This window comes from Microtus oregoni, unplaced genomic scaffold, assembly GCF_018167655.1.
Source record: "Microtus oregoni isolate MIOR12 unplaced genomic scaffold, Mior012 000048F_ref0000485, whole genome shotgun sequence".
Classification (NCBI taxonomy): Eukaryota; Metazoa; Chordata; class Mammalia; order Rodentia; family Cricetidae; genus Microtus; species Microtus oregoni.
Window position 1 is genome coordinate 11,815,366 of NW_024543222.1, and position 19,571 is coordinate 11,834,936.

The following is a 19,571-nucleotide window of genomic DNA, read 5'->3' on the forward strand; positions in this document are numbered from 1 at the left end:
TTTGAAAGAAAATTACCTCCAAAGGGAGTGGCACTATTAGGAGGTGTGGCCTTGTTGGAGTAGGTGTGGTCTTGTTGGAGGAAGTATGTCACTGTGGAGGCGGGCTTTGAGGTCTCATATATGCTCAAGTCATGTCCAGTGAAACAGAACACTTCCTGTTGTCTGAGAGTCGAGATGTGGGAATCTCAGCTCCTTTTCCAGCCCCATGTCTGCCTGCATACCTCTATGCCCTACTATGATGATAATAGACTGAACCTCTGACCTTTAATCACCCGTTAAATATTTTCCTTTATAAGAGTTGCCATGGTCACAGCATCTCTTCACAGCAATTGAAACCCTAAGACAGACATCTAGCAATCTTGTTAAAATGCAGGCTCTGCTTCCATAGGTCTGAGTGGGACCCAGATTTGGGCATTTCTATTAGGGCCTGGAATGTGGTCACTGGTGTTGTTTTAGACTTGTACTTAGCCTGGAGGCTGAACTTTGAGGGCCCCTTTTACACCCACTGACTGTCAACAAAGGTAGTAGACAACCTCATATTGAGTGACAGGGGCTTCTAATTCATCTCTTCTCCTCTCAGACAGCATCCTCATTGTAGACAAAGGTTTAAAACATGTAGCCCAGGCTGGCTTTGAACTTGTTATGTAGCCAAGGGTGGTCTTGTACCTCCACCTTCAAAGTGCTGGTACTGCAGGCATGTGACACTCCATCTGGCTACAAACACCGTCTTGACATCCCTCATCCAGCATGGTGTCCACACCAATGCTGACTCACACAAGTCAGCCTTCTAAACGTCAGCCTACAGAATGGGGAAAGATCTTCACCAACCCCACATCAGACAGAGGGCTGATCTCCAAAATATACAAAGAGCTCAATAAATTGGTCATCAAAAGAACAAATAATCCAATAAAAGAAATGGGGTACAGACCTAAACAGAGAATTCTCAACAGAGGAATCAAAAATGGCTGAAAGACACTTAAGAAAATGCTCAACATCCTTAGCCATCAGAGAAATGCAAATCAAAACAACTCTGAGATTCCATCTTATACTTGTAAGAATGGCCAAAATCAAAAACACTGATGACAACTTATGCTGGAGAGGTTGTGGTTAAAAGGGAACATTCCTGCATTGCTGGTGGAATTGCAAACTAGTACAGACACTTTGTATTTCAAAATGGCAATTTCTCAGAAAATTAGGAAACAACCTTCCTCAAGACCCAGCAATACTACTTTTGGGTATATACCCAAAGGATACTCAATTGTACTACAAGCACATGTACTCAACTATGTTCATAGTAGCATTATTTGTCATAGCCAGAATCTGGAAAAAAAAACTAAATGCCCCTCGACTGAAGAATGGTTAAGGGAAATATGGTACATTTACACAGTGGAGTACTATACAGCAGAAAAGAATAATGACATCTTGAAATTTGCAGGCAAATGGATGGATCTAGAAAACATCATATTGAGTGAAGTAACCCAGACCCAGAAAGACAAGTATCACATGTACTCACTCATAATCAGCTTTTAGACATAAAGCAAAGAAAAACCAGCATACAATTCACAATCCCAGAGAACCTAGATAACAAAGAGGACCCTAAGAGAGACATACATGGATCTAATATACATGGAAAGTAGAAAAAGACAAGATCTCCTGAGTAGATCTTAGAGCATGGGGACCATGAGAAAGGGTAGAAGGGGAGGGGAGAGGAAAGGAAAGGAGCAGAGGAAAAAAATATAGCTCAATAAAAACAGGGTTTTTTTAAAAAAAAAAAAACAAGTCAGTGTTCTTTCTCTTACATTTTCTTTTCTTTTTCTCTTCACAGTACGAGATGCAAAAAATCTAATCCCCATGGATCCGAATGGGCTCTCAGATCCTTACGTGAAGCTGAAACTCATCCCTGACCCCAAGAATGAAAGCAAACAGAAAACCAAGACCATCCGCTCCACACTAAACCCTCAGTGGAACGAGTCCTTCACATTGTAAGTGTTCTTCCCTGTCCTGCGTTGATCTCTGCCCCCACATGCCACATACAGCCGACCCCGTTATTAGAGACAATGGGGTGGGGAGAGTGTTGAAGGCTGTAGGGATGAGGACATAGAGATAATCACCACTGTCCCCGCAGTGATGATCAGTTCCTGCTCTGTGACAGACTAAAAAAACATATAAGATGTGTTCCGTCTCTTGATGGACTTAGTTCTTTTGAGAGCTAGGAGAGGGTATGAAGCAAGAATTGAATAATTTTTGCAGCCGAGAACAGTGAACGCGTGCTGTAGAAAGCACTATTGCTCCTGAAACAGAGAAAACAGACTCACTTCTAAGCAGGGAAAAGTTCCTCAAGGAGGTGACATTTGAGCCTGGTCTTGGAAGAGTGACAGAAATCCCCAAACAGAGATGAAGGAAGGGGAAGAATGGCAGGAAAGAGTGAAGAATCAGGAGTGAGGGAGCACTCATAGGAGGGAGCACAAGAGGCCCCCCATGGGGATATACTCAAGAAGCACTTCCTCTGTGTACAGCCAGAAGAAAATATGTCTGTCTGTCTGTCTGTCAGAGAGAAGGACTGTAAGTCTGTATTCTAGACCTCGTGGGTCATACAGGCTCTCTTGCCAAAGCAGCCACAGATGATACATAAACAAATAGCCAAGGCTGTGTTCTAATAAAACTTTATTTGTACATCATAATAAATGGTTCAAAGCCGCGCGCGCGCGCGCGCGTGTGTGTGTGTGTGTGTGTGTGTGTACACAAAATGAGTTGCCTGGGATCAGTATTCATTGATTCTTGGTCTAGACAGAGCTTTTGTAGCTTGCTAGTGTAAAGGACTATACTTTGACACAGGAAGGAAATTAAAGATGCTGTTTGTTTCAGGCACAGACTGTGAGCATGTTGGTGTTTCCCAAGACCCCATGGTGGAGACAACATAATGTATTGCGTATATGTTTGTTTTGTAGCAAGTTAAAGCCTTCAGACAAAGACCGGCGACTGTCTGTAGAAATCTGGGACTGGGATCGAACGACACGGAATGACTTCATGGGTTCCCTTTCCTTTGGTGTCTCAGAGCTGATGAAGATGCCAGCCAGTGGATGGTAAGGGAGATCCAGCAATGACTCCAAACCCCAGGCGGCCGAGAGAAGCCGGGAAGAGGCTAGCGATACACCCCACCCTACCCCCACCCCCACCCCACCCCCCGCCGCCCTTCTGTGGTCCCTGTAGAGGCATCTCTCCAGCAGCCTGACTAGAGGCTGAAGGTGAAGAACCATTGCCTGACCCTTACCCTCTCTTCTTCCCGTCTTTGAAGGTACAAATTGCTCAACCAAGAAGAAGGTGAATACTACAACGTGCCCATCCCAGAAGGAGATGAAGAAGGCAACGTGGAGCTCAGGCAGAAGTTTGAGGTGAGAATTTCCATGAAGCCATGAGCAGGACACCTTCTTTCCTCCATGCTACAAAGCATGTCTTCAGGGAGGGCTGGATTCTTGTCACGTCATTGGCAAGCCCAGAGTACTTCTCATGCTAATACTTGTTTGATTTAAGAACGCAAATGTTATATGTAATGGCTTTCATTGACAAGCTGTTGGCATTCTGCGTCCCATGTCCTTTGGGTACCGAAGATTGGAGATGGTGCAGAGGTAAGAACATGTTTGATTTCCACACAATGAAACAGTCTGTGCAACGCTGGGAGATAGCAAGGTTATGATACACTCTCCTCTCACAGAGAAGGGCTCTGCCTCCAAGAGGGACTTCCTAAGGAGCAATTTCTCTATAATTAGCCACCACTCCAGTATCTGGAATTTTTTTTCCTATAGAAAGTAAATTGCCCTGATTTTCTTCTGCAGGATGAGCCCCAACAGACATTCCTGTCTGGAATCTTTTTTTTTTCCTCCAGACTCCGTTTAAGCAGGCAGCATCCTGCTCTCCTTCTGCGTGGGTCTGTGTGTTTGCCTTCTGTCCAGTTTCATTTTCCCTCTTTCCTCTTCTTTTCTCCAGTCCCCCTCTCCTTTTTCTCTCTCACTTTCCCTCCAGCTCAGCTCACAGTGAGCATTCTTCCCTCGAAATCCCTGCCTCAGGACCCGTCTCCATGTCTGATGTTTTCTGTCCCTCCCATTACTTTGCATTTGACCATTTGGTCAGCTTCTCTAGAACCTCTGCAGTCTGTACAACTTGTAACTTTCACTATCACACAGTGTTCTCTGGAAATCCCGGGAAGTCTGAAAGCAACATACAGAGAGACATACGCAGGTGTATAGGCAGTGAGTCTATACACTAAAACATTGAAACCAATGGATGCCGATGGTCCTTAACCTTACACTGTGGCCAAAGGGAGGTATGGACCAGATGGACTGGATTCTAAAGGATGTAAAACAGGAAATAGTTCAGATTATTCCATCATCAGGCTGATGATATTTGGTGATACTGAAGGTCGGGCTGCCAGGTTGCATAAATGATTGAAGTGAGTCATGTCTAGTTTAAATAAAGGATTCCGAACAGCAGGTGTCCAGGCTGGTGAGATAGTAAGGGGCAGTGGGGATGGGTGAGCCAGTGAGTTCAAACACACATAAAGGGGGCACTCAGGCTTGGAACATGGCTCAGTAGTAGAGCACTTACCTAGCATTCTCAAAGCCCTGGGATCTATCCCTATTTCCACAAAAATATTAAAATAGAAGAACAGTTCTTGTTTCTCAGGGTCATGTGGCATTTGTCAACACACATGGAAGCCCTTGCTGCAATGTCTCCAGTTCCTCAAGAGAAGCCAAAAGTCCCACTTTTTTATATGACGTCTTCCGATTTCTTTTAATGTTGGCAGTCAATTAATGCTGTGTAGGTCAAACATGTATCTATTGCTTTCAACTCAACTAAGAGTTATCTGGTAAGAACCAGACTTCAGTCTCTACTGTCAAAAACTACAGGAGAGGGAGCAATGGCTCAGCGGTTAAGAGCATTCTCTGTTCTTCCAGAGGATCAGAGTTCAATTCCCAGCACCCATGTCAGCCAGCTCACATTCACCTGTAACTCCAGCTCCAAGTGATATCAACAGGCACACAAATAGGTAGCCACACATGTACATAAAATTTAAATGTAAGTCTTTAAATGCTACATGAGAGAAAGTAATAACAGGAAATATGTGTTTAAGACTGGAAGAATGAGATTCTTGTGATCTCTAAGGAAGTCAAATGCAAGCTTGAAAGACAGTTTTCCGGGAATGGCCCTCCCTCCCTTCACCCTTTTCTTTTCCTTCACCTGCTCCACCATCTGCCTCCACCCCTGCCTGCACTAGGTGGGTCATAGCCCTAGACCACCTTCCCAGAAGGTGGTGGATGGGTCGATCCTTCTAGAAGGAGTTTCAGGACACTAAGTGCCTATCTCAGGCAGGACAGAAATCTGCTACTCTTTACTGATGCTCACACCCCAAGTTTGTCATACATGGTCACTGTTCAGATCCATGAGAGAGGGAATGTTGGGGCTTCACAGGCGTGTCACTTGAAGTTATTCAAATCCGAAACCACCTTATTGATAGAGAAATATTGACCCACGTGGGTGCCTCATTTCTATGACTTCCTAGTGAGTTAACTTCCTGTTTCTCAGAGCTAAGGGCCCACCCTGTTATAAAGGTCAACAGTTATATATCTAAGTAAACATGGCAGGCTGGAGGGCTTGAGGCCAAAGGGGAAGCATTTCTCTTAGAGACTGTCTCCATGCTGGGAGAGCAGAACTTGGCAGTAGAGCCCTAGCTCAGGGCCATACAGCCTGGGGGTGTGGGGTCCTCAGTGGCTGGGGATGGCAGGTACCAACACTCTGAGCCTGTAGTAATAAGAGCGGTGGGGCGGGGTTGCGTCCCCAGCACCCCAGTTGCCTGGCTAGCTTATGCCTCGAAATAACAACACACAAATTGTATTCATTTAAACACTGCTTGGCCCTTTAGCTCTAGCCCTTACTGGCTAATTCTGATATCCTGATCAACCCATCTCTAATAATCTATGAGCACCGGTCTTACCGTAAAGATTCTAGCCTACGTCCATCCTGGGTTGGAGCTGAATCACGTGTGTCTGCCCAGGAGCCGGGCATGGCGTCTGTTCTGAGGCGTCTGCTCCCGAGAGGAGAGCTGCCGAGTCTGAGCTCACTTCCTCTTCCTCCCAGCATTCTGTTCTGTTTACTCCTCCCACCTATGTTTTAACCTATGAGGGCCAGCCAAGCAGTTTCTTTATTTTTTTAACCAATGGCCTTCCTCCATCATGAGCCCTATGCTTAGACAGAACACCTGCATGAACAACATCCCAGGATCTCCTGTGTATATCTTTTGGCTTTATTTCCCAGATTTTTCTCAGAGGGTGTCTGCTCATTTCCTGAGCATTTTGCAAGAGACCAGGCATAAGCCTGTAGCTGATGCAACCGCAAAGATGCTGGGAGTTCGTGACTGCTTCCATGCTGTGTTTAAATGGAATTGTCTGGTGAGCTTAGGCAGGCACACAGTCCTGTAGCACTTCAGCGATCAGGTCTACACATGGCGATAGTTACAGTCCTTCCTTCCTCAGTGCCCAGTGTTGACATGGCATGCACGGGGTACAGAAAGAGCAGGATTCACATTTGAGCAGATCTGCGGGGTGGCCAGCCTTTCCAAACAGCAGGTAAGTTAGCATGAGGATATAATTTGGGAGCTTCTTTAAACCCCCACCATATTAATTTCCTTCTCCATTCCTAGACCCATTGCTGATGGTACCCCTCAGTACCCCTCAGCTCACATGAGCTGAGGGCAATCTGTCCCTCTCCCATGTATCCACTTTGCATCCTTGGGCTGCAGACAAGTTCATTGGCTGATTCCCAGGGGCCTCTCACAATGCACGCCCAACCTTTTGACACAACATTGAATCTACAATACCTTGAGCCTCCTTCCCAGCCGTCCTCAGCTGCAGCGTGGCCTGTGGGCCAAAACTTGGACATGCTCATCCATTAGTTGTTCTGTCCGCATCTGATTTGGTTTTGGTGATGGTGGATTTTGGATTTTTGCGTGGGGAAAAAAAAAGTATAGCTCAGATTGCTCTTAAACTCAAGATATGCTTCCTGCCTCCCCGGTGTTGGAATTAGAGCTATGTCCCCATCACGTCCAGGCATCTCTGTGTTCTAGAAAGAATTAACAAGTTTCCCAACCTTACCTAAGGCATCAAAAGTCACTCGTTCTAATTTAAAAAATCTAAACAAATGAGCGCTGACAGCTCTACCCACCCTGGAAGGATTCATCAGATAATTAGATGGATTTTTTCTTCATATTTAAATTGTTGATTCTAGAATCTTGGCAAACACAATCATCTTCAAGTGAAGCTGATAGGAACCGAGGAAAACTTCCAGGATGGCTGGAAAAGCCCGTGCTTGCTCCTACAGCTTCTATCAGAACAGTGCAGCTGCCTAAAAGACAACACAGACCAGGGCCTTGACCACAGTGCCCACAAAGTATCTCTGTGGCTTTTAACGTTTGTCTTCAGATAAAGCACACACAGTCCCTGACTCGCAAACTAAATGACATATCTTTTTATTTGTTCAGTAAGTGAGGCTTCAGTCATGGCCAGAACAAACAGCCCTACTTCCTGCAGAACTTATCTTCTGTACCTGTGGGCCCAGAGATGAAGCAGGGAAATTCCTGAGAAGTAAATACAATACAACACCTTGTTATATTGCTTTGCAGTTTCTCTATAGAAGCTCAGCAGAGCCAGGACCAGACTTTCCTCCCAAACCCTGGCCTCTGCTCCTACTGTAGCCTCATGGTCAGTGCTGAGAAGGGAAGGAGGGCCCAAGGTTAGGTTACCTCTAGCTCAGCAGGTCTTTCCTGTAAAAGGTCAGATAATATCTGCAGGCCACAGCACGTTGCAATATTTAGTGCTGCAGTGAGGCACCAAAGACCCTGCTAATAATGTGTAATGAATGAAACTGTTTTTCAGTAAGATTTTATTTATAGAAACAAGTAGCAGACCAGATTTACCCATAAACCATGGTTTACTGCCCATGTTAAAATGAATGCATTTTCATCTTGAAATGATGTTCCACAGAATGGGTGGATTCTCTGCCATGTTGTCTGGCTCTACTTTGAAACAGGGGTGGAAGGTGAGACCCTTATCACCTTTTGTCACATCATCTTAGGAAAGCAACCTTGTATTCATGTAAATGGATGTCTAGATACAGTGTGTCTGTAAAATGAATTTCTGAAACACATTGTGTCTGTAAGTCAGGCATGTTGTAAGTCTCAGAGTGTATCAGATGTGGGATTTCTATCTGCATACTGTGAATATGTTTTATTGTCGTTGGTTAAGAAGCTAATTTGGCCTATAGTGGGGCAGAATATAGCCAGGCTGGAAAAGAGAGACAGACAGACAGACAGACAGACAGACGGCAGAGTCAAGGAGATACCATGTAGCTGCTGAAGGATAAAGACTCCAGAACCTTATCTTGTAAGCCACAGCCTCGTGACAATACACAGATTAATAGAAATGGGTTAATTTAAGATATAAGAGCTGGGTAAGAATACGCCTAAACCACTGGTCAAGCAGTGTTGTAATTAATATAGTTTCTGTGTGATTATTCAGGTCTGAGGAGCGGCCTGGAAACAAATGTACAGATGTACAGATGACCTCCAAATAGAAGGGGTTATCCATGGCTATTAGGAAAGGAGAAAAGATCCCATACTGCATGGAGACTTCGCAACTCAGTGATCTGGTTTAAGGGCCTGAGTAAATACTCAAAAGTGAGTTTACCTGACATATGATTGTTAGAAACCACCCCAAGCGTTAGCAATAGTGGAACCATAGTCAGAATAGCCTCTAGCAGGGCATTAGGGAAGTAACTAGGTTAGTGACGCGCAGCTTGTTCATTTACCACCGATTCCATTCCTGTGAAAGTCCAGCGCTTCTGGTGAGGTGATCACTTTGATCTTTTACATACATAAGTCAAGCATAGAAATTGCACTCAGCTTTCTATCAGACCACAAATTTCTTTTTTATTGTTCTGTTGTTGTTGTTGTTGTTGTTTTGGTTGGTGCGTGGTTGTTTTCCCTATACAGAGTCTCCTCAAGCTCACTATGTAGCTGAGGGTGACCTTGAACCTCTGATTCTCTTGCCTTTGCCTTTGCGTGCTGGTATAGAAGCTAGACCACTATTTTGGAAGGCTAGATGGTCAGTGAGCCCACAGGACTCTCATGTCTCTGCTCCTCTCTCAGTTCTGGCCTTACAGGTGAAAATCCCCTAGGACTGTGCTGTATAATTTGACAGGGCCTAGTCATGTGAGACCTTGGATTATTTCAAATATGTACAGTCTTAGGCTGGGAATGATAGCAAATGCCTGTTATCACAGTACATGGGAAACAGAAGAAGGAGAAAGGAGAATCAAGAGTTCAGGACCATCCTTTGCTACATAGAAGTTCAAAGCCAGCCTGGACTACATGAGACCATCTCTAAACAAAACTAAACTCTGTGTAGTCTGATTTGAAATAAGTGGTTAATATAAAATATACAGGCTTTCAAAGACACAGTAACATGAAAAAAATGTAAAATATTTCACTAACCACTTCATGGTCAATATATGCTGAAGTAATATCCTGAATATATTGGATAAATATATTACATAGTCAGATTATAATTATCATAGATATTTTATGTTACATCTGCATATGAACATTAAACATAATTCAACTATTTCTCTTTTTAAAAATTTATTTATTTATGTATTATATACACAGTGTTCTGCCTGCATGTATGCCTGCATGCCAGAAGAGGGCACCAGATCTTATTATATGAATGGTTCCAAGTCACCATGTGGTTGCTGGGAATTGAACTCACGACTTTGGAAGAGAAGCCAGTGCTGTTGAGCCATCTCTCCATCCCAATTTCAACTATTTTTTATGTTGTTAATGAATTTTCTAGAAAATCTAAAACAATGTATGTATGTCTGTGTATATATTTCTACTGTACATGGCAGATCTAGAACATTCCTCTGAATTAATAAAATTAATATGCTGTGGGCCAGCAAGGTAGCTTCCACGGGTAAAGGCATTTACTACTAAGTCTGATGGCCTAAGTTCAGTCCCTGAAAAAGTCATGCCTCAAGACTGTTACCCCTCTTCCCATCCAAGAGAGGCTCCACGGGGGAAACATGTCACGTGTGAGCACCCAGCTCCCCCAGCCACACTAAATGCTGTCCAAGAAGGCCCCTTCTTCCTGCCTACAGCTACATTGCTGAGATCAGCAGGGCAGAAAGGGTGAGAGCAGGGAGCAGAAGCTGGGGACCTTACTAACTGTCCTGTGGACTACATGCTGGTGCCCACCTGCCAGCCCCACTGGCTCTCATGTATCCCAGATACATGCAGAAAAACATGCTGTGTGTGTCTGTAGTTTTTGATGTTTGTGACTGTTCAGAACCACACTAGAGTCTAAACCAAAAGATGTCCAAATTCATTCTAAGGTTGTGAGGTTCTTGTGTGGGGGAGGGTGGCGAAGGAGCCTCCTGAGGCTTGTCAGGAAGGCATAGAAGGGACAAGGTCACCCTGGAGATGCTGCCAAGTTTCTGTTTTCCTTTAACCTGGGAAACAATTTAAGATTCTTTCTTCCTAATGAGCAAATTAATAGAATCCAATCACTACCAGAGTCAAGGTACTCACATCAATGAAGATGAGAGGCTGTGGATAGGTCACACGGGAGAAAGCAGATGTTTTTCTCTTTTATTTACTATTGCCAAAATTGGATTTTCTGAAAGCCCCCATTGTCTTTGAAGACTTTATCTAATTTGCAATGTTCTTTTCCAGATGGGGGAAGAAAGACAGTCCATTGGAAACCCTCAGCTAAATTGTAACTATTTGTTGATTTGATCAGTCCTGCTATGGTTACTATGGAAACCCGAGTTCTTTCAGATGCCCTCTAGCCACAAAACAGAAATCTGATGTCCCCCCAGTATGGATTCTACTTCTTTGGTCCCTAAATAACTATGTAATTACTTTCTGATCTGGGTGATATTAAGGGGGTAAAAAAATGAATCTATTAAAAGGGCATCAGTTGAGAGATATTTTAATGTTTCTACTTCAGTTGGTTTTAGAAGCAAAATCTTAATAGGATATGAGGTGAAAACCATTTTCTACATTCGTTAGGTCGTTTGTCAATAGCCCTCAGCACTGAGCAAACCCAGAGAGTCTCTGATAGTCACAGCCCAGGCTTGTGATCAGTGCGGGAGAGAGGACAAAGGCTGCCCTGGTGTCCTCCCACTGGCCATGTGTTCTCCGTCTAACTTAATTTAGAGACACAATACATAATTTTGTTGGGAAACAAAAAGAAATAAAGAATAAAAGATTGCCCATCCCAGCTTTTTGTGCCGTCCTAACAAATCCCTAACGTAGCGTGAAAAGCCTTGTGTAATAGGCATGACTTTGTGGGTGGATGTTGCTGGGTGAGGAAGCGGGCAAGCCTAATGCTAGAAGCGGCTCTCCCTGTGTACCCAGGCTCTGGTACCCATAGGAGGTCAGGGTGTGAGTGAGGATGATGCACCCTGCTATTTATAGGAACTGGAAAAGGGGAATGGAGGGATTATGTCCCTTGGCACAAATGTAAACGTGGAGAAAAAGAACACTGACGGTTCTTTATGGCCCTATTTCGGATACCTCAGCAGAATTAAGGCAACAAAAGCCCGGTGACAGAAAAGCTTGTGTGGTTCTGGGAAGACAGGTAGACTAGTTGGTAGAGTGCTTACCAACATGAGGACCTGAGTTCAGATCCCTAGCACCCGCATAAAAAGCCTGGCATGGGGCGGGGTGAGAGTGGTGAAGCCTGGGACTTTCTGGCCAGTCAGTCAAATCAGTAACTCCAGGTTCCATGAGAGACCCTGTCCTCTCAAATAAGGTGAAGAGCAACTGAGAGAGACATGTGACATCAGCCTTTGGTCTCCACGTGTGCATACATTTGTCTGCACATATGAACACAGACATGCACATACACCACACACACCAATAGGCGATCCAAGCCAGATACCTGGAGTGTGAGCTACTGCCAGGATGAGGTAGGGATTCGAGGCTAGCCCCGTAGACTTGAGAGTTCACCCTGCGTTTCACCGAATCAATCTGCAGTTAATCAGAGTCCCAGGTACTCATTACATCCTCAGAGGTGCTGATTAAGAAGACAAACCCCATTGATTAACGAGTGAGCAGATTCATCAGCTAGAGCTGCAGTACAGTGAGGGGAATCAATGGATCAAACAGGGACCCATACCAAACCTCCTGCCTTTGTATGACCCGTGAATTAAGAATAATTTGTTTTGAAATGTCTTTTTACCCTCAAATCAAAGAACTATAATGTTGTGAGACATGAAAATTAGGTGAAAATTAAATTTCCACGTCCCTAAATAGAGTTTTCTCAATGAGGGCCACATTCATTTCCATAAGCATTTTGCCTGAGGCTGCTTTGGTGCTGGGGCAAAGTGGAGTCACTACTGGGAGTGTGTGGTCCCAAAAGCCTGAAATCTGTGCCCTCTGGTCCTCTACTGAAGTTTCAGGATCCCAGGATTCGCAGAATTTGGAGTGGAAGACCTGGGAAGGGTATTTAAAATCATCTATGTTGATGGGAAAGGAACAGCCCAGAAGGGACACACTTGCAAAGTCGGTGGTATAAGGACTCTGTTCTCCTGTCTGAAATGGTTCTTATTTCCTGCCTCCTCCTCTGCTCTTGCCTGCAACACCCACTTTTCTGAGCATGTGTGTGTGTGTGCACACATACACACATACACACACATGTACACACACATACATACACACGCACACTAAATCTATGTAAACTTTGAAATAATTCTCAAGCTTCTTACAAACTTCTTTGCTAGACACACCTATCTCCGGGGGTGGTTGGAGGCCTTCAGCAGAAAGCCTTCAGAAAGTCATTTCGGAGTCAGAGAGCATCGCACCCCTTACATGCCCAGAGCCCAGTAGCAGTTGGGTAAAACCCACATGGGTCGTGAATCTGATGTCAGAGATAGACCAGCTTCTTTCCCACGCTGTTTGTGATTCCAGAAGTCAGGGACTCTGGCAGTTTCTAGCTGGTCACTTGCATCTGCTCTGTCTATGTCAGGCACCTCCCCTGGAGGTCGAGTGTGGCGCAGTGGAACATGGGAGATCTTCACTACCTCAGTTCCCTCTCTAAACAAGACCCCAGAGTCTCAGACAGTGCAGAACGCTCTTCTCCTCCCGTGTCCCCTAGATGAGCAGGGCTCTTTTTCAGGCTACAGATCCTCTTTGCCCGATTGCTAGTGACTTCAACTCCTGGGTCTAATCGAGACTCACAGCTGGAAACCATTGCCACTCATAGATGGAGACTGCATGTTTGTTTCCTGGCAGCCCAAACCCAAATAATCACACAAAACCCATATTAATTATAACACTGTTTGGCCTATTACCTCAGGCTTCTTATTAACTAACTCTTACATCTTAAATTAACCCATTTCTTTTAATCTATGTATCACCAAGAGGCTGTGGCCTACTGGTAAGGTTCCGACGTCTTTCTCTTTCTGCAGCTACATGGTGTCTCCCTGACTCTGCCTTCTTTGCCCTGGATTCAGTTTAGTTTTCCCCTAGCTCTATCTGCCCTGCCATAGGTTAAAACAGCTTCTTTGTTAGCCAATGGTAATAAAACATATTCCCAGCATACAGAGGGGAAGCCCACAGCAACCACTCTGGTGATATGGCATGGTAGGACCAGAGAGGCCTTGGGAATCTCAATAGGGAATGTGGAGTTACTGACTCGGTGGTTAAGTGTGTCTGTGGTTCTTTCCGAAGGCCTGAGTTCAGTCCCAGCAGCCATGCCAGGTGACTCACACGTGCGTGCTCACACAGAGCTACACACGTCTACTTAATTAAGAATAACAGAAGTAGTTCTTTAAGTCAGGTGTGATCCCAGAAGTTGGGAGGAAGAAATAGGCAGCTCTCTGTGAATTAACGTCAGCCTGTTCTATATATGATGAGTTACAGTCTGGCCAGGGGAACATTGTGAGATTTTATCTCAAAAAAAAAAAAAAAGCAAAATGAGAGTTCTCAAATGAGGTTCAGGAACCTGTGCCAGGGTGCTCATGAGTATTTGGGGGCTCTTGCTTATTCCCATAGCTCGGGTCTCACCCTTTGAGACCATCACTGTGATTATATAGGTGACGGTGACATTTCCCAACCTACTTAGGTTGAAAGAGTGTCTGGGCCAGGAGTCTGGTGCATTTAGTGGCTCCCATGTCTTTTGCCCTTAACACAGAGGCAGCAACTCTGAGCAATTCCTAGCACTCACCTCCTGGCTCCTGCCTGGATGTCCGTCTGTTGGTCCAGAATGTGTTCCCTAAATCTCTTGGAGGTGTGACAGGGAGGGATTCTGGACTCTGTCACTTTATGTTTTTCCTTTGATCGTTTTCAAAAGGAGACTTTGGGTTATTTTAGCATAGGCAGATATTACCAAGTATCGGGTAAACCCAGCATTTGTGCTGTGGTGTCTCCCCTGGGGTCTTCCTGGGCTGACCTATCACAGATGGAAGCTAGAGGGGGAAATTGCTAAAGCCTGTCAGTGCATCCAGGCTCATTCCTAGAGACACTGAGGCAAAGGTGACCAATGACCCTATCAAAATGCTTCAAACGTCAAGATTCCAATGAATGTTTTTGTTGCTGGCTGGTTCCCTTTAATAATGTTATAGATTAAGATCTCTAGCCAGAAAACAAAGCTTTGGTAGTTAGAATAAAATACCCTATTTGGGGAACAGTTAAGGGTTTGTGAGTACTGACCTAAAGACTCATAATTACATGCTGTAAGAGAAGAAAATGTGTTTCTACTTGGCAAGTATTTGTCCAGCTTCCCATTTTAATAGACAAAGCCTTACTACGCTAATGTCTCACCCACTTGCCCCCTAGTTCTCAACCTGTAGGTTGCGGCTGCTTTGGGATCGAATGACCCTTCCACAAGGGTCATCTAAGACCATCAGAAAACACAGATATTTACATTGTGATTCATAACAGTAGCAAAATTACAGTCATGAAGTAACAATGAAAACAGTTTTATGGTTGGGGGTCACCTTGACATGAGGGACTGTATGAAAGGGTTGCAGCGTTAGGAGGGTTGAGTACCGCATCTCCCCTCATTACTCCTATTCAGGCTCAGGTATGCTATGACCCATTTGGGCGGTAGGATTTGGGTTGTGAAAACCAGGCTCTCTGGCATCCTCTCTCTGAAGCTACCTCGCCCCGGATGGACCTCTATGGCTGCTCTTGTCCCTCCTTGTGTGTATTTCTCTGTTAAGAAGGTGCCGGTTCATTTTCACTGATGTTAGTACTTGGGTCAGTAGAGCTTTCTCGTCACCAGGGTTTTCTAGACAGCAGAGGAGAGCTGGAGGACACAGAACCTGGTGATGTGGCCTTCAGTTAACTGGGACAGGTTAATCCATGTCTCCCAACTTGTTTTACTGGGGAAATCTCGGGCCCCTTGAGTCACTGAGGAGCTTCTGACTCATCAAGAGAGCAGACTTTATTAGGAGCATGTGCGTTTTCTGGAGATGTCCCCTGGTTGGTGGAGTGCAGGGGGCACCTGGGTTTGATCCACAACATGATAGAAGGCGTGGAGGCACACACCTGTAGTCCTAGCACCTAGGAGGTAGAGACAAATGTCAGGCATTCAAAGCCACTGGGCTGCCTAGAAAGTTCAAGGCCAAGCTGAGTTACAGGAACCTTTTGAGGGTGGAGAGTCACACGTGAGGGGGAGGGGCTAACTTGAACTGGGAAAAGAGAAAAGACAAATGTGGCGTTGGTTTTATTCTAACTGTTGAAGAGTCATCTGTGCGTAAAATTATTGGGAACCTAGCTGTGCGCGCTCAGACATGTGTACTAACGAGAATGCCCCCACCACCCCATCACATGGGTGGGTGCCTAGCAAGATACATCCACTGATGCAGTGGAACCGTTAGTGCCCAGAAATGCCGAGGAGGGTGAGGGAATGGGCCTGGCCACGTGCGGCTTGGTTCCAGGCTTTTCGCTGTTCTCAGAATGAGATAGTTCTGTACCTTCTAGGGATCCACCATCCTGCCTACCCCAATCCTATCCTGTGTCACCGGGTGACTGCCACCTTCTGTGCTCTGTCTTTCTAAACATCAGCAGGCTCCGGCGTTTGCCTCACGGTGCTGTGCAGAGAGTGAGGGGGGTGAGCCTTCGGAGCACTGCTTTCAAGAGTTCTCTTTCCTCCACCCTCCTCTGTGTCTTTTAAATCCTGTTCCATGAGGCTGAGAAAGCTTGGGAAGGCGGCGCCCCTTGAACACTCTGAGCTACTGGACAGGTCCTTCCCTCGGAGTAACCCCTTCCGTGTTCTCAAGGGTAGGTGGGTGCCACTGGCCACTCCAGGGTGTGAAGGCAGTTTCTGTTTACAAACACTTCCAGGTGGATGGAATAAACTGACACTGGGGTCTAAACCCGTGTGATGTGACATGCCCAAGCCATGTGTCTTTGTCCTTGTTTCTGTTGGAAACCGTCCTTCTGGGAAGAAGTAATATGACATCCTAAGACTGTATCTCCTAGAAAAGTCAGGCCCCAGTGGAGAACACAGACATAGCTGGAAAGGGAAATAAAGAGATGGAGCTACAGAGGTGGCTCAGCAGTCACCATCCTGTACAGCTCTTGCAGAAGACGTGGGTTCGGTTCCCAGCTCACTAACCACCTGTAACTCTGGTTCCATGGGATCCAGCGCCCACTTTTGGCCTCCACCGGCACCTGCATGACCTCCGTGCACATACATACATACATACATATGTACATACATACAAACATACATGTACACATATACTCATATTTTTAAAATGGAGGGGGAAAGAGCTGGGGCAAAGCCATTACCTCTCTAGATCTCCCTCCCACAGGTAAACTGATCGCTTTTCCCAACTCTGCCCCCTCTTCGCTACTGGTTGGCCACTGACTCTCACACACCTTGGTATTCCAGGAAGCAGCATGGTACAGTGCAGGAAGGGCCACATTCCTGGTACATAGCTCAGCCTTGCCATTGCCTGGCAGTGTGGCCTTGGCACTCTGTCACTTGGCTGGCCTGTCTCCCCTCCGTCTCTTCAAGTCAAATATAAAAGAGATAAAACGTCTTAAGCTTGCAAGGCTGCCTGGATGGTTAAATGAGTAAATATGAAAGTTTAGAACAAAATCTCCATGTTGTTCCTGGGTTCTGCCCGCATCCCTACTCCAGGAGGTGGGAATCAAGAGGCTGTCTGAGATGCTATTTTCCTCAGTAGCCATCTTCAAGGAAACTCAAAAGCTCTGTTCTTCCGATTGGATCTGAAGCTCCCATCTGTATGCTGGGTACCATGTTGGTGACTTTTCTTACTGCTATGACAAATGACAAATGCCTGGCAAGAAGCGAGTTAAGAGAGGAAAGGTTTATTGAGGGATTAGAGTCCATCGTAGGGTAGGCATGGCGGCAACAGGATGAGGAAGCTGGCCATGTTGCCTCTGCACATGGAAACGGAGGCTGGACAGGATGCGTGGCTGGGCCCATCCCCACTGACCCATGTCCTCCATTAAGGCTCTCCCTTAACGTTCCAAAACATTCCCAAACAAGGCCACCAGTGGGGACCAAGTATTCAAACACATGAACCTGTGGGGGACATTTCACATCTAAACCACAGCAAATATAAGCAACAACTGGACCGTGGTTCACTCCACTTCTCCCACCTGAGACAGAGAAGTCCAGTGACTCCCGTCACATGGTCGCACCACAGCGCCTCCTCCTGGGAAGTTTTGTGTTTGCTCTTATTTTATGCATTTCTTGTTCCCTTTTATGATGAGCCCTAAGGGGAAAACAACTTGATCTGCCTGAGATAGGAAATGTCACCCGTGCTGGGGTAATGCACCCCAACCTTGAAGCAAAACTGGAGGATGGTCACTCCCCCACACCTCAGAGCGGCTTTGCTCTCACTTGACCCTAACTAATCTTCACTCTGTGGGCATTTATGAAAATCTGTCAGCCGCCAGCCCGTGACTGGCCCCAGAGGCTGTGTGTGTGTCTCTTAGGTGAGAGGCTACACAGAAATAAGCAGGACCTTTGGGATCAGCAAGAGCCATCAGTGATTGGCCACATGAGGGAGTGCCACCACTGTTTCATTTTTTTTAATCAGGGTTATTCTTTCTGCACCCCACACAGCTCCAGTCCCCAGTAGCCTGTGAGTACCCATGTAGGTCATGGTAATGCTCCGATACATCTCCATTGGCCACTTTCAAGGCCTGTGGGTTACACCTGAAGAATCCCAGGACATCTAGTATGTGGCAAACCTTCTGCCTGCCCACCTTCCTCTTCCGTTTGAGGCTCTCTACCCTTGAAGCCACGTAGGCTTCAGCTAGCTCCTCTCTGCTGCAGCCTGCAACAAGTCGACACCTCAGACAGTGATCCACATAAAAAAAAGTGACCCCCAGCAGTCTCTTACACCAGACTGGTGCGCCCCCATATAACAGACACAGAAAAAGGTATGGATTTACACCCTGGTCTTGCATTGAAACTTCTCCTCCAGAATCCCCCCATTCCTCTGAAGATCAACTCTGGCAGGAGAACCACTTGGCCCTTTCTGAGTCTACTTATTCTAGGAGTAGACCTGCAGCGACTTTGTTTCCTAATCTCCACTATCCTGAATCTCTTCTGATACTTCCTGCCACCTGGAAGGGCTATGGCTGGATACTATCGGGGCAGCTTCTAGTGCTGAGCCAGTAGAAATGGAAGGTCCCATTCATCTGCGATGAGGTAGCATTTCAGTCCATTTTACAGAAGGCAAAGCTGAGACCCATGGCAATTAAGGATATCCTAAGTGTCATTCCAGTCTATGACCACTCCTGAACGTCCCCAGCCTCCATGTGAGCTGATGGCCGTGAAGCCCAGAGAAGAACACAGAAAGTCCAGCTGTAACTGGTCCTAGAAGCAGGTGCCTCATGGAGCTATGATTAGATGCCTGGGTCTTAAAAAAAAATATATGGTTTTAAAATGTTCAACGAACAAAGGCTTAAACAGGATGTTTTAAGTTCTGTGCTAAATTTAATAGCAGATGGCTCTCCTTTCAAAAATGCTTGCTCCTGTCCCTTCAAGACACTTTAGAAAAAGTTTATGTTTGAGTAGCTAAACAAGTGGATCCAGCACCACAGAGGCAGACTCATAAAAGCAGAAACAAAGACCTCTGTGTGAAAGCACAGGTTCGAGCCCCTTTGGGGTGGGGTATGGTATGGTGCTCTGTTCGTCTTTCTCACGGTTGTCCATCCAACCATGAAGGAAAAGAAAGCCAGCCTCAGGGTCAGCCCTGGCTTGGGCAGCTTTGAGTATTTACCTGCAGGAGGCAGCTTCTTGTGCACGTTCCAGTTCAAGCTGAACCCAGTAGAGACTCTTTCATTTGACTTCCGCCCTCGTGTGACACCCATCATCTCCCATCATCCCGCAGATTGTTGTCTGCTTCTCTCTTTAAAGCGGATGCTGCGGCTCTCGGCCCACTCTAGGGTCCCTGGCCTCTCCACTGCCTCCCTCTCTGTTCCAGTCCATTCTCAGTTCTGTGGCTGGCAGAGTCTTGGCACAGCAGAA

At 45.8% G+C, this 19,571-nt stretch overlaps 1 protein-coding gene across 1 annotated transcript in view; it reads left to right on the plus strand.

Moving 5' to 3' along the window:
• Prkca (protein kinase C alpha) overlaps positions 1-19,571 on the plus strand; it is a 391,920-nt gene that overhangs the window by 311,963 nt on the left and 60,386 nt on the right. Inside the window, exons 6-8 of the mRNA XM_041636098.1 lie at positions 1,826-1,982; positions 2,949-3,083; positions 3,296-3,392. Coding sequence (XP_041492032.1) covers positions 1,826-1,982; positions 2,949-3,083; positions 3,296-3,392 — 389 coding nt within the window. The remainder of the gene's footprint in view (positions 1-1,825; positions 1,983-2,948; positions 3,084-3,295; positions 3,393-19,571) is intronic.